The sequence below is a fragment of the Oryzias latipes genome, chromosome 12 (assembly GCF_053564925.1).
Source record: "Oryzias latipes strain Hd-rR chromosome 12, Olatipes_Hd-rR_3.1".
In the NCBI taxonomy this organism is placed as follows: Eukaryota; Metazoa; Chordata; class Actinopteri; order Beloniformes; family Adrianichthyidae; genus Oryzias; species Oryzias latipes.
The window spans coordinates 25350836-25366515 of NC_136248.1; the positions used below are offsets into that span (position 1 = coordinate 25350836).

The following is a 15680-nucleotide window of genomic DNA, read 5'->3' on the forward strand; positions in this document are numbered from 1 at the left end:
TTTTGATCATTATTGTAAAACCCGTTCTCCTATTGGGGTATATCTTGTAAAGATGTCAGGCAAGTAATAACATTTTTTATTTTGTAAAGTTCGTCTTTACCGCCACCTTGTGGCCCTTTTGAAGGCAGTACAACCGGAACAGGAATTAAAACATTTTAACAAAATTAAAAGTTTTTTTCATTACAGTTTAATTTAGTCATATATTTTACTTTATCTCAAACTTTCTACTTAAATCATAGAAAGGTAACGTATTCAAAAATTATATTCAAGTAAAACTAGGAATTTAGAATAAAACTACTCAGAATTATTTAAATAACAATCTTCTGGGAGTAAGGTTTGGTAAGAATATCCACACAAGGAAAAGTTTAAGTAAAAAACTAAACTGGCCTACACACAATTTTATCTTAATTTCTAGATTATAAAATTAATAAAACTGAATAAAGAAAATATTTTTATGGCAAAGCAAAACCTTTACTGATGAATAGAATAAAATAGAACTTCTCAAAAATAGATTATTGCCAATATTTACAATGCTAAATTTAATCAGGTGTTTGCCAATGTATTTCTTTTGTTTCATTGCAATGTCTACAACAGGGGTCTGCAACCTCCAACACTAAAAGAGCCACTCAGGTCAAAATTTCTCTGACCAAAGTCAGTTATAATAACAATAATAATGGATTAGATTTATGTGCGCTTTTCCAGACGCTCAAAGCACCACAGTGTGTCCACTATTCATTCACTCCTAATTCATACTTGCTGATGACACCGGAGCATTCATCCAAGTATTATTTCCCCCTTTAGAAAAAAACAAGACACTGATTAGGATTTTTGCTATTGTTACTATTGTTCTTTTTTTTCATCAATAACACAAAAAGAGAAAATAGTCTTTTTCAAAATATAAAATAGTTTATAATTTTGGACAGTGGTTCACATGACTTCCTTTCAAAATAAAAGATCCTGTGTCACTCATCCCAATGCAGCAAATGGTATGCGAGGTAGTGAAATGTCAGCAGTAAAACAATAATTACAAAAACAGTATATTTGACCATTTTCGGTGCATCTCCGATTCATAAATCAAACAAACTAAAATAAACCAGAACTTAGTAAAGCGGCCCCTACCGTATGTTTCAGTCCATCGTCTCACTACAGAAAGACTCACTGAAGTTGAAGTCATTATGGTAAAAATGTCACTGTAATTTAACGCAAAACTTTTGTTTTACAACTTAGTCACGTTTTACTTGATTGCAATCAAATTGTAATTATGCTATTATAGTATGTCTTTCAATGCCAAAGTAGTTAGGACGTGTTGTTCTTACAGTGCACTGAACCTTGTTCTTCAATGATTTGTGATCTTCACTGGTGTCCATGGATTACATGAAATCCTCTTCACCTGTAACCCTTGTGCTATCTTAGATGACACCACCCTTACATTGACGTGTTCTCCCTACCAACTCCCAATGTTAAAGTGCCTAGGATAGTACAAGGGTTAACATTGGGTATTGGGTCATCTAGACCCACTAGACAGTGCGCTGAACCTTTTTTATGCAATGATTTGTGATCTTCACTGGTGTCCATGGATTACATGAAATCTTTCCACCTTTATCCACCTTTGTCATGGTAGGGATAACACGAAAATGTAAGGGTGGGGTCATCTAAGATAGCACAAGGATTATCCCTCTTTGTCATGGTAGGGATAACACGACAATGTAAGGGTGGGGTCATAGGATAGCACAAGGTTAGAGAAACAAAAGCTGGGTTAGCATAGCCTAGCATAGGATAGCATACCACGTAACAGAAGTAGTAGGACAAAAACAACAATTGACTAAATGTAATGTAATCCGATTACTACATACATTTTATAGTCTCTACTGGTACTTGACAGCATGCCACACGTGACCGTGGTGTAGTCGTTATCACGTTCGCCTAACACCCCCCGGCCAGCCATATAAACCTGTAACGTGGAACAGCCAATCAAATTGCAGCTGCTGCTACTTTTTTTTAATTTTTTTTTTTTTTTAACAATTCTATCATACACTGCATGTAAAACGATCTACTATTCTGTGTATACTTTGAAAATGTTCTTATTTATAGATGGATAGTACAAGCATACATTCATACAGATAATTAAAACAATTCTCCAAGGTTTAAATTTAATAAATATTTATTACATATCAATGAACAGAATCAACTACTTTCACAGCAGTGGTCTACAGCACTTGTTTAAAATAACTGCTCAAATAATATTAATAATATAATATAGTTTAGTTTCATTTGAGGCCACATTTGATACACAAACATTTACAAGTATTACTTGGCATTAAAAACAATGGCAATACAATATTTTAAGACACTTGGTGTTTTTTTTTGTTTTGTTTTTTTATATATTTTCTTCTTTAAGTTTGATATCACAGAGAGGGTTAAGTAACAACCTTAACAGGAAATATAGATTCAATTACAAAAAACAAAACAGTGAAAATGCCAAAGGGAGGTAGAAATCAAAATTTCTCAACATCAATGCTTGAAGTATTGGACCAACAGAAGCAGGAGAAGCTGCAATACCACAATCCATTGTGTTTGGAGTGCTTTTGGGGAAAAAAAAGTCCCTATTTAATCTTTTTCCCTTTTTCAAAATTCTGCTGTTGGTAGACATGTCACATCAAATTAAAGGGGAGAAAGTGAGATGAAGCTCATGCAATATCTGAGAGCTGCTGTGTTACAAAACCACGTGGGTGCACTCACAATCCAGATTAGCATCGCAACTTGATATTTTACCAAGCATCTTGGCTCAGGTGGTCATTGCCTTCCTAAAGTTAATGATCACACCATCACAGAGGACAGTATGTCACACAAAGAAACCACATTCTTGGTTTGAAAGGGACAAATAAAAATGTCTTTTGTGACGCGTGTCTGTGTACAGTATGTTCTTATCTAAATTTTCTATTTGTGAAGCTGTAGATTTGTAGTGAAATGTGAACTTTTATTAAAACATATCAGTAAGGTTTTAGTCATTTTTCCCAACAGTTTGCCAAGGATTGTTGGAGTGTAATTACGCTCAGACTTTCACAGTCTCACCCAGAATGATTTGTTTGGCTAGTGTAAGCTAGTTGTTGTGTGCTCAGGTGTGGAACTATTTCATGGCAGCCTTACAGAAGTGGGTGAGAGCATGGTTTGAACATCACTGATATGGGATTGCTAAGCAAACTTCCCATCTCAAACATTAGTTTAGCAACGTCTCATCTGCTAAAAAACACTCAAACCAAAGTGGAAACAACTGTAAAGCGCATTGTGCTCCAGAAGACTGACCAAAACGTTGCTTCCTAGCAACATAAGCACATAAAATGCTGTCTTCTCTCCAATTATGTACAGATGATAAAATTACCAAAGGTTCTACATGCTTCCACCCAAAGTAGTATCATAAAATTTAACAGCTATAATCTGGTCCTTATAATAATAATAATATAGCAGTTTGTAGGGAGGAATTAATGTTTTCGTGCACAGTTCAAAGAAATGATGCCTAGTGTGCACTACTCCTGAGGATCACAAAAAAGCCAAAAACAAAGAAAAAAAAGATACCTAAATTCACCTGCTTGTTCAGGATGAACTGGTCTCAGATTGCAAATAGTTTTAGTTGGTCTGTGGCTCAACTTGAGTGTTCAGTCTTATCCTGTAGGCCAAACAGGATAGGATACCCTACAGAGGATGAATAGGAAATTATAGCAAATGTCAACTTTGAAGTCTCTGGTTTGTAAGCATGAAATGTTTAAATTGTTGAAATGACCTAGATATCAGTCCTGTCTAATAAATACTAACAAAAGTTGTTCCACCTGAGCTTGCCCACTTCAATAATCCAGTATTTATTTTCTCAAAAGCAAGCGGAAGCAATCAGAAATATTTCTTAAAATTTTTGTAGACAAGAAAAAAATAGAGAAAAACACAAAGAGGGTCTGAGGATATAAAACAGGAGTCTTACAAAAATAATTTAGTTCTTACTTTCTTTTGTGGTATGTATAGGAAAAATATGCTTTTGAACCATGTACTTTTGTATAATTGGCTGCAACCTAAATGTCGGCACAAACACAAACACAACATACTTGTTTGCTGCGTTTTTTCATGCTCATGCTGTGGGTCCCATCGTTTCAGCTGTTTTGTGGCTCAGTGCACAGTTTTGCAGAAGTGCATCATGGGGATTTTAGGTCTACTCTGCCCTATAAAGGTTGTGTCTGAATTCCCTCACTACTCCCTTTTTGTTTTGAACACCAAATATGATGTTATCCAATTGCTAAAGTGTATTCTAATAAAAAGGAACATTTTATGCAAACTATTTGTAAAAAACCAAATGTACTAAAATGTTTTCAAATGACAAATTGTTCAAACACAATGCATTGTGGTTTATATTCACAATCGAGTGAGCATCGAGACTTTCCTCTGGATTTTGAAGTAGTAGATTCAGACACCCGACAAAATGGCGAATGCCCTATATAGTGTCCTGAATAGTGAGGGATATCGGATAAAACCAAAGTCAGATAATTAATCTATATGTTTTCGCTGCAATCCCAAATAGGTTTCGATCAAATTAAGATCAAAGCAAGATCATGGCGGCTGTTTTAAGAGCAAGTTGCGTAGAGAATGCTGGGAAATGTCCCTTGTGGGAGGTTTAGCCTCCAGCCCTGTTGATCTGTTTAGTGTCAATAAGGTGAAGCATGAAATGTGCAGAGAGCATCAAAACTTTTACTAAGCGAACAGATTTTTATAATATTTCTATAAATAGGCCTCACAGGCCAGACATGCCGGTACACCTGCCTCTGGATGCGGTTGCATGTACACATACACATATTGTACAACATTTGGAAGTGGGTTGTAAATAATCACGAACGACACACATTGAGCGACTTCACAGGTAGTTGTGGACGCGCAGGTTTCAGTGGTTTTCTGGGAGACAGATTTACATTCACTTTGTGGTTTGGGGTCAAGTGGTTCTCTGAAAACTGTTGACGACATCTGAAGACACCACACCAGCTCCCGCAAGCTCACTTCCTCTTTGGGTGGATTGCCACAGGGCAACACAAGCAGTCAGCACAGAGGTTAAGGGGACTGCTCGCAAAAGCAAACACACACACTCACACAAAAACACGGGAATCTCTCTGAACTCCCACCGCACCCTTCCTGTCGAATGAGCAGGGAGACGTTGGCATGTTCATTAAATTAAGAAAAACACCAGGTGAAAAAATGAACAAACCAACCTGAAGCAAAGCCAAAAACTATAACATGACAGTGACAGTACAGGAGTGGATGAGTCGAGAAGTGCACAATGGGATTGTCTTCACTTTAAGTCCAGGACATCTTCTTCAAAGGTAGATGGGAGTGTGAACACATCTGTGAGAGGCGGACACTCCTCTTGCAGCAGCGCCTTCTCCGGCTCGGCATCCAGACTGGACGGACAGTGCAGCTGGACATCAGAGTCTGCTCCGGAAGATTCGGATGTTGGCCTGCTGCACACCAACACACACATCATTTACGTATTAGATAGATAGATGACTTCATTAATCCCACAATGGGGAAGTTTCATTTATCTGTGGCAGCAAAAACGACATTCAGAAAGAATCTATATAATATAACATCAAAAAAGGACATCAAAAATGACATTCATATTAAATTATTAAAAATGATTAAAGCGTTGAAGGCCTCACCTGTCACTGTATGCTGATGTTAGCACTCGTGCTTTGGGATCCTCATCTGTGTTCTTCTTGCTCATCTTTCTGTGTTTGACCGATCCACTGTCCGACTTTCCACTCGGCTCCTCTGTCAAGCCTCAACAAGGACAGAGACAAAAATGAACTAGTGTACGTTTAGACTAAATGTTGGCATGAAAAGGGATTACTGAAAAGAATTTAGTTTGCTTTAAAGTCCATCTCCAATTACCTTTTGATCTATTTTCAAAGCGTTTCTAGTGGTCTTTTAAGTATGATTATGCTGTCTTTTTCTACGACGTAGTTCGCTATTTATGCGCTCTTACAGCCCCTCATACCCTCAACCTAATTTTAATGGTGCAACAAAAATGGTGAGCAATATTGGAGCTATTCAGCCTAACAGTTTTGAGCCAGATGCCAGCTCAGACGAGGAAAATGCACAAATACGTGGATCTAGTCGTCTGCAGGTGGACGTATCACAAAGGAGCGAAGTAGGGAGCTTGCGGCCCAGCCAGCATATTTTCTACGTCACAAATACACTTTATTTTTGTCTACTTCTGATTTACCACGATTTGAAGCCTAATTTTTGGAATTTACGTCCTCCATCATCAGAAAAATGCCATAAGAACACGTTAAAAACACCAAAAGCACAATTTTCACCAGAATGCGTCTTACCATAACACTTTTGTGCAGTTACAACAGCTGCTTGTTAGGGGGCAGTGTTGCCTAAAAAAAGCACTTGGTAGTGCGAAAAACTCATAAAAGAAGCCATATATTAACATAAAGTTGTTTGAATTCTGTATGTAAATAAATATCTCCACCTTTCTGCAGTTCTACGAGACATTTTGAGCGTTTAAAACTCTTGTTTTGATTTGGAAAGTGACTGTAATGTAATGTAGTGACTGGAATTTTCTAAATGTGTGGAGCCAGCGCTGAACCTTTTTCTTGGCTTCACGTAACCAGGGGAAGGGTTAGGGTTAGGGTTATGGTCAGGGTTAGGTCTATACATGTGACCAACAAAAAAATTTAGCCTAGGACGCACTTAAAACACATGCAGGCAACGTGAATTTCCATCAATTTTTGTGCTTGGTCGCATGTAAATACGTGCGAATAACATCTGTCTGTGAGTTGTGCTTCTTCTGTCAACAAATTGAGATCCTTACAGGTTTGATTGGGGTTGGCTTCTTTGGTTTGAACTAGACTTCAGTGTAGCTTTCACACTTGATAAATGAAGTGGACTCTTTGAGGAAACAAACTCCGGATTAAACAGGTTTACAGTGAACACACTCAGAGATATTTTACAAAGGATTGTGGTGATTTCCCTTCCTACCGAGCAGCTCCTTCCGTGTGCGGCTGGCTATCTCTTTAATCTCCATGCGGGACAAAGACAGCGAGTGAGTGGCAGAGATGAGCGGTGTTGGGGGCGCCATAGCTGGGGTCGGCGCTGTGAGCACTTTGTTGACCAGTGGAGACTTCAGGGGTCTCTCGATGCTCCGGCCCACCAAGTTACACAAAGGAATCTTGAAGATGTGCTTACATGTCACCTCACCTGGCAGGAGGAAATTTGAAAGAGAAGAAATAGAGAGGAATAAAAAACAAATAAAAAAATAGTCAGGAAATTGAAGGAGTGATATGGGAGAGATTAAAGAAAAACAAAGACAGGATCAGATGGTCAGAGAGGGGAAATAAAAAGAAGGGTTGATAAAAAATGTATAATCTCCGGGCCTAAAGCGATGTGACATGTTTTGTGGTTTAGCTCTGATATTTCCTGAAAATATTCCAGTTTAAACCTACTTTATTTTAGGCAATATTGCAAGAAAGTTATTTAAATTAATTTATCAGTGGTTGTTTGTATGGGTAGATAGAAATCCACAAGATGAATGGAGGTAATAGTTTGGCTTTTATATGTTTACTTTAAGTTAAAGTCAGAAAAAACGTGAGTGATTTCCAAATGTACTTTTGGAGACTTGAGAGATACCTGCAGTCACTCAGTTTGTTTTTCTGCTTAACAAACTCATTAAATACTGGACAGAACTATATTCCAAAGCACACAAGAAAGCACAAATCTGACAAGAAACTGGGAGTAAAAAAGAGAAAAGAAAAACAAATAAATTGCAAATGCATCAAAATGTATTAATTACTTTAAAATGATATAGGGAAGGGATTGTAAATTGTAACCAATTTGAAGTTCAGCAAAACAAAAAAATAAAAAAATCATGATGAAAATTTGAAATTTTAATTGGAAAAAGTCAGGAAGCTTATTTAAAAGAACAAGAACAGATGTTTGTATTAAATCTGAGACACTTTAAAGGAATTTGCTTTAATTTACTGACACACAAAATCCTAGAAAACAGTTATCCTAAAGTTTTTGTTTGAAGCAGGACATTTGCAGACATAAAAACAGTCAAAGCTCAGAGATGTTTATTGTAGATGCAGTTCCTTTTAATACCACAGTGGGGCAGTATTGCTGTAAATCAGTTGGCACAGCTTAGTTTGAGGCAGGCTGGTGGGGGTAACACTGATGAGAATGGATCAAAGTGGGGGCTATGGTGCACAAAGACGACTGTCTCATCTGAAATGCCAGTGGCTGAGAGGAGAGTAAAGAGCCATGGAGAAAAATGGAGGGTCACTGTTTATGCTTGACAGGTACACTGTGTTGGTACCGTTAGAGACCTGTCCTGTCACACAGCAGAGATAAACAAAATGTTAGAAAGCATGCTGTTCTCTGGAATATATAATCACAGAGTGATCGATATATTCCACATGCATTTGTTTCTGGACCAGGGGAAGCATCAGTTTTCACGACACCGGCTGATCAACGAGACTTCAGAGTCGGAGATGTACCGTAATTGAAGACAAATTGTCCCCAGCTGTTTTGCTGTGGGTTAGTGTTTTTTGTGTTTAGGCCAGTGCAGGTAGACCAGCGTTTCATTCACATTACTGATGCGATAACATCAAATTAAAACCTCCCAAGGAGCAGATACGGCGAACCCACAGGCAGTTAAGGTGATGGGATTTTTGTCAGCAGCCCTTCAAACCGCCCAACCCTTCATCAACCCCACCTCCCACCCAGTATCAGACTGTGGCACCACTGTTTGGACTCCCACTTTGGATCGAAGAGAGGGCTGACAAAAGTCTCCATGGCGACAGTGCAATCTGTAAATCATGCTGCGGCAAAAGCGTCTTCTTCCCTCTTTTCTCCCACCCTCCTGAATGTCCTCGACCCCTCCTTTCCCTCTCTTTTGCTCATGCATATCTGCTCTGCACCCCCCCTCCCCATCCATCCCTTCCTCTGATGCTGAATCCTTCCACGTTGACTGACATTATCAACTCACTTTTCACTTTGTGCTCTGTCACCTCTTTAACCCCTGACGCTTTAATTAGAGCAAACAGAAGGGGAGGATGGGGAAGAGGTTCACTTAGCATTCAACCGACGTCCAAGTCAACATGCCGCCTTGGAGCAGACAGGGCGAAACACTCGGGGAGCATGTGCGTGTCGGTGTGGCAGCTTTATGAGTGTTTTTTTTTTTATGAGCTGAGGATGAGGTGTGGGAGAATCCTGCAGTACCTTCAGCATCCTTAGACATGTACAGGGAAAGCTTGGTACCATAGGGGATCCGTATAGAATCTGAACCAGGGATGAAGAAAAGGATTACACAGACTGAACACACACACACAGTAGAACACACACACACACACTACTTTTTAGGCTTTAAGTACAAAATGCAGTTGACCTTTGACTAATCAGTAACTCGGATTTGGTGCTGACGTATGGGTAGTGTCCTTTTCAAAATGCGGAAGTGCCAACAGTTTGAAAATTGATCATGAATTATTAATTGAGGTTTGTGCCCGGCCAGAATTATACGAAACCAAGTCAATCATTTATCGCAATGGAGCTGTGAAAGAAAAAGTCGGGGGCAAGATTTAGAGTTTTGGCACCAAGCCTCTTCCAACTGTGGGTGCGTGTGCTAGTCTCGGGTAGCGACAGTCCAGTTTGAAAGTCGTATGCTAAAATCGCGTTAACAAATGCCCGTTCAACGCTTTCGTGAACGTGCATCAAATGCCAGGTGCGTATGCAGCATTATACAGGTGATGGACAGAACAAACAAACATAGGCTGAAACAGTGAGAACCCCTGTCAAGGAAATGATTGGCTGGAGTACCCAAGGAATTAAAATCCTATCATCTGCTAATTGCAGCTTCAACTTTCCTCCATGTGAGCCCTAATGGGAACTGTAAATAGCTGCTCTCCCTCAAGAAAAGCTCAGTTTGACGGTGTAGCCACAGGTACACAGTCAATTTAATAATCGCGTTTTTCAATCCCACGATCTTCACCACAGGTGCCGTAATGACCTGGACAGAATGGGGACATTTTAGCCACGACAGAGTCTAACGAACAGAGAGGAGCTGACACCTCCTTCATCCATCCGTCTACTGCCTTACAATGCCTAACAGAGCGGCGTGTTAACAGCATTAACAGCAGCTGTATCGGTCTGGAGGAGGTCAGGACCAAGGGGGGAGGAGGAGGGACTCAGGGAAAGATGGAGGAGAGTGAAAGTGGGTTTGATGGAGAGACGAGCTCAAATTGATCCTCAATCATCCCTGAAAGCATTCTCCTATGTGGACTTGAATGGGGTTGATGGGTGGTCTTTGTCTCTTCTTCAGGAATGTGTTGTTTTATTATCTAACAGTCAAAAAAGACCTATCCAGCCTCCAATCCTTTGCCTACAACTTACTATGGAATCCTTCTGACAGTTCTTGATCCATTCTGATTGACTTAATAAAAACATTCTGATGCTCTGTGTTACACATGGAACAAATAGAGCATCAGCGGTAAAGGCTGGTGTGTTCAAGGATCCTTGAAAAACATCCTAACTAGACGTAATTTGAATTGACAAAAGCAATGTAAGGATGAAACAACAGAACTACAACATTTCTGTAAATCATAGGCATTTTAAAGCTTCAAAAAGAGCATTTTTAAAAATTACATTTTTAAAGATTGGAAGTATCAGAAGTTGAGTTACATCTCCATCAAAATAGCGTAATTTCTAATTTAACACATTGGTTTAAAGACCCACTCCGATCATTTTTTGAGCTCTGTTAAAAGAAGAGCAACCCCGACCCCATTTCCCATCTCCCATCTGTTGCAACTCAGACAAGGAAAACAAAGATGTACAGAAATTTTATCGTCTATGTCACAAGTAAACTTTTTTTTAAACAGCATCTGCTCCGTATGCTCCAGATTCACAACGATTTGGATAAAGAAATACTCAGAAATGCAATTTTGTGGTTAATTTTCCTTATAAATGTCCTCCATTATCAGAAAAATACCACAAGAACATTTTAGAAACACCAAAAGCACAGTTTGTATCAGATTGAGTCTTTAAAAAATCCAGACTTTCACAGATTAAAGTATCTTTCTATCTTCAAGTTTTTGGAAAATTTATACTAAAACATTACTTTTACTCATTTCTTTTTGTTGTAATCATATAAGCCTTTTCTCTGTTTCATTTATCCAGTTTTAATGCTTCACCCTAGATGTTGCTCTATCACAAGCAGTGTGATTTTTTGTAATGGCACAATTAAAACTGAGATATTGCAGCAATGTAAAGCGAAGTATCTAATGACTATGAGCCCAGGCAGCTGAAGCACTTCCCTGCTCTGAGTTGGAGCTGCTGTGACCAGCCCTGCAGTCCTGACACTGCAGCACAGAGACGTTTCACACTTCAGCACTCTTCATTTGCCTAATATACCCCTGCCTTTGGACCTCAGTGGAAGTGCAGAAGACTGAGTTTTGAAATAATCTGTAAGTACCTTGAAAAAGCAGTCCCAGGGTGTTCAGTTGCATGTGATCTCTGGGTCCAAATGCGCTCTGATGGAACCATCACTGCAATCTAATTACAATGAACGAGCTCACCATGTCCACTTAACACGGTCTCAGTGGTGAAAAGTATTAATGGACTACTTAAACAGCAGTGCTCTTACCTTTTCTGCTCTTTTACAGGGATTTAGTTGTGTTTAACTCCTGTAATAGATCTTTCACCTTTTAATAACATTTACAGTGTCAATTTTTAAACGATATGGCCTCTAAACTCAATTAAAACTAATGAGTTATATTTCTTAAGATCAACTTTCTTTAATATATGTAAACAATTGATGAACTGTTTCTCTCAGTATGTTTATATATATTTTTTAATTTTATGTTTAAGAAAACAATTCAAATGGGTTCTTAAGTGTAATAAAGCTTCATATTACCAGATGTCCTTGAACACAACCAGCTTTAAAAGCTGAAATTATACCTATATTAAAGTCTGTGATGAAATTTAATTCCTCACATGAATCAAGTTGTTTCTGTAGTGCTTTTCTTCTAAATAAACCTTGAAAAAACGATTTCTTAAAGCTAATACTCTGATATAAAATCAAATCAACTTTATTTACGTATTACACACAATTTAGTAGTAAAATAATTATAAATAAAAGAGGACCACAGAAGTGCTGTCAGACAACAGGAGTTTAAAAATAGGTAAAAGTAAATTGAGACATAAATAGACAAAAGACAACCATTAAACCCTTTAAAGCCCCGCTCCATATATATCAGAATCAGAATCAGAATCAGAAATACTTTATTGATCCCACACGTGGGAAATTTGTTCGTTACCATAACAACTGACAGGAAAAAAAAGAGTAAGAATAATATAAATAAAAATAAAAAAGAGAACAAGGAAAATGTGGTATAATTTAAAGAGCTATTTACATAACAGTGCAGGTAAAGAGATGTGCAAAAGAAATGTGCAAAATAAAGAAAAGAGAAAAAAAAAAATAAAATAAAATAAAATATCTTTAGCCATTGCAAAATTGATGCTCTTGTAATGATAATTTTGCAGTTTCTTTTATCCAAAATAATAAAAAACTTTTGTTTCTTTTTGCAGAGCAGCAGGAGTTCATTGGAAATTCACCTCTATTGGCGCGAGACTAAGCTTCTGCTGATTGATTCACAAAGAAGCTCAAACAGATTTTATTTGGACCAATGAGAAGATTTATTCACATTTTCTGCATCTTTACATTGTTAAATATGTGATTAAAATCCTACTAGTGTGTTTTTGTTTGCATCATACGCTGCAGTTTATTAATCAGATGACGATGCTCAGTTTGAACCCCTTTCTGATAAACTCTGCTCCTCAGGACTTACCATCACCGAGTGGCGAAGGAAACACCGGCATCTCGTAGCCCGTGGGCGTCTGAGGGGAACTCTGGGAACTGGTGTCTCTTGAACTGCAGTTGGAGGCCGAGCTGACCGGAGCAGACGAGACAAAATAGATGTCCGACTGTGGAAACAGACACATGCAGAAGATGAGTGAGATGAAAGCAGAACTGGTGGGCAAACAGAAAAGCCGGGAAATATCACAGAGAGCTAGGAGGCAGGAGGTGAAACGAGGAGAAGCAGAGAAAAACAAAGAGATGGAGGCTTTTGTTGGATGCCAGCTGCAGCATGTTTTAAATTATCTCTGTGTATAAATTATAACAGAGTTATTGCTCTGCAGACATCCGGATTGTCAGCCATATTTCCCACTGGAGTAATAAAGATTGCTTCAACAGACAGTGAGCTGAAACAGCTACTTTAACAGCACAGAGTGAGGCGTGACATGAAGCCACAGCTGAGAAAAGAAAAACAAAACAAAATCACAGTAATAGCTTCTGCTACAGCGGAAACTAATTTGTTACAGTTAATTGAAAAAAAGGAGTTTGAGAAAATAAAAGAACAAGCTGTAAACGGCGCGAAGAGAGTGCGATAAAAAGGATGGTGTCACGTCAGTCACACTGACCCGTGAAGCGGCCAGCTGCAGTTCAGGGACCACGGCGGTGTACACGAGGTTCCCGTTAACCACCAGCCGAATCTCGATGGAGTCTGTCGTGAAGGCCAGAATATACGGGAAAGCACAAACTGCAAAGACAACATACGTGTCTGAAATACATCTTTTTTTATTTTACAGAAACAGAAAGGTATAAACAAGCAGCTGTCAAAAAACCTGAAATAGAAAGACATTTTTTAGCATCTGCAGGCGAGAAAAAGCAAAAAGTCGGGAACTTCAGAGGGTCCTTTTGTCTGCTCCGTGGTGCGAAAGATGAGACACAGCATGGAAGCTATGATGTTGGAAGGTAAAAAAGAAGCCCTGAAATCACCTAACAATTTAGGCGACAGGTGCTGCTTGACAGGTGCTAAAAAGCTCCAGACAGTCACAAAAACTGCCCTTAAAACCTATCCTAACTTTATTATGTGTAACAGGGGTGTCCAAACTTTTTGATGAAGTGAAAATGTGGACAGATCAACCATTTAGACAGCATTTTTTGAACCCTTTTCTTATTGCAATGGAATACTTTAATGACAAAGTTTAATTCATTCCCTTTGATGAAATGTTTTTTTTTTTTAATGTTTAGTTTTAAAAGTGTAACTATGTAAGCTTTTCATTGTACACTTTGAATCTATTCTATACGTTTTTTGTTTTTCTGTCCATTTAGAGAACTTTGGGTCTCTATGGACAATGTAAATGCTTTATAAATAAAGTTTCTAATTGTTATAATAATTAACTATTTTTATTCATGACTTTAAATAAAACAAAAATACAACTGAATACTGCTTTTTCTAACCAAAATTTCTGTGAATTTCATATTTGAAGACAAGTATTAGTAAAAAAGGAAAACATAACTTTTGCCAACATTAAATCTGGGTTCATATGAAATATATGTTAAAATATTGTTAACAATTAAATGCTCAATGTAAACTTCTAAATTTAAATCATGTGAACAGAGACATTTTATGAATAGTATCTTATTGCGAACTAAAACCACTGTGGTTTGGATCATTGAAACAAAATAAATCTGTTCCTCTCTGTTGGCCCATGAGGCTCTGAAGGTCGAGTAGTCACAGGTTGTTGCCACAGGTTAACAATGGCTCACAATGTAATTTAGCCAATCACAATCAGGAAATCTTACACACAATTCTTGCAAAGTTCTGAGGGCCCATATGAGTGGTTTTGTGCCAGGCTGGTGGCAATTTGCATGTGGGCCACATCTGGCCTATGGGCCAGACTTTGGACATGCCTTATTTACAGCATTTATCAAATACCTCTTTGAGCAATATTTTGAAAGATCTTTCTTAGCTTTACAACTCACTTGTCCTCTAAATTTGAAAATAATCATAGATTTTGGTCTGATTCACATTCATTTAAAAATTAACTTATTTATATATATAATTAATTAAGAAAAACTGATTCTTACGATCCAGATCAAATATAGCAACATATTTGAAAAGTTTTTTTTTTACTTTCTAAAAAATTATTAACTTACTTAATTATTTAACATTTAATATTATTATTGTAGCTGTTTGTCTTCTTTTGATCTTTACTCATTTGTGTTATATTTGAAATTTATTATATTTATTCCTAAGGGAAAGAAAAAGGTAAAACCAAAATAAAAAGCATAAAGTGTTTTTATCGCCAACTGGGGTCAGGTAACAGATTCTATGCGTCACCCTCTGCGCTAATAACAACATCCACAGAAACACACACACACATAGCCACACAGGCCAGCTGGATGCTTGCGGTCGCACATGCTGTTTCCACGGTAACCGCAAGCTCCAGCCAGGCTGTCGGCTTGACCAGGGTGGGGCCAGACTGTTGCTGCCATAGCAACCTACCAATAGCATTGGGCATCTGGTTCCAGCTGAAGTGGAAGTCTGGGGTGTTGGACTGCATCATCGGTGTGGAGCCGTTGAACGGACAAACTTTCTTATAATGACAAATATCTGGAGAAAAAAAAGCAACATCAAGTATCAGATGGAATTCTTTGAATATCCTTTGTGTCTGCTTGAAACTGAAATGCTCTTTAAATGCAAGTCTGAAGGAAAATCTCTGTGACTCAGTCTTTGTGGCTGTGATTTTTAGAGGAAAACAGCTCTGACAGGCCTGAATCCCACTGTGTAACATCGGAAATGCTA

General features: G+C 38.1%; 1 protein-coding gene across 12 annotated transcripts in view; it reads right to left on the bottom strand.

Annotated features, from left to right (window-relative positions):
• Positions 1-2143: 2143 nt before the first annotated feature.
• garnl3 (GTPase activating Rap/RanGAP domain like 3) overlaps positions 2144-15680 on the bottom strand; it is a 99757-nt gene continuing 86220 nt past the window's right edge. For 7 of the 12 annotated variants that reach the window (XM_078956228.1, XM_078956227.1, XM_078956226.1 and 4 more), the window contains 7 exons: positions 15381-15488; positions 13510-13628; positions 12876-13011; positions 9256-9315; positions 7018-7236; positions 5688-5808; positions 2144-5489 (listed from right to left, as the gene is read on the bottom strand). In XM_078956228.1, the coding sequence (XP_078812354.1) occupies positions 5321-5489; positions 5688-5808; positions 7018-7236; positions 9256-9315; positions 12876-13011; positions 13510-13628; positions 15381-15488 (932 nt within the window). In that variant the 3' untranslated portion in view covers positions 2144-5320. The remainder of the gene's footprint in view (positions 5490-5687; positions 5809-7017; positions 7237-9255; positions 9316-12875; positions 13012-13509; positions 13629-15380; positions 15489-15680) is intronic. The other 5 variants (XM_078956230.1, XM_011481536.4, XM_011481537.4 and 2 more) reach the window with 3 other exon arrangements.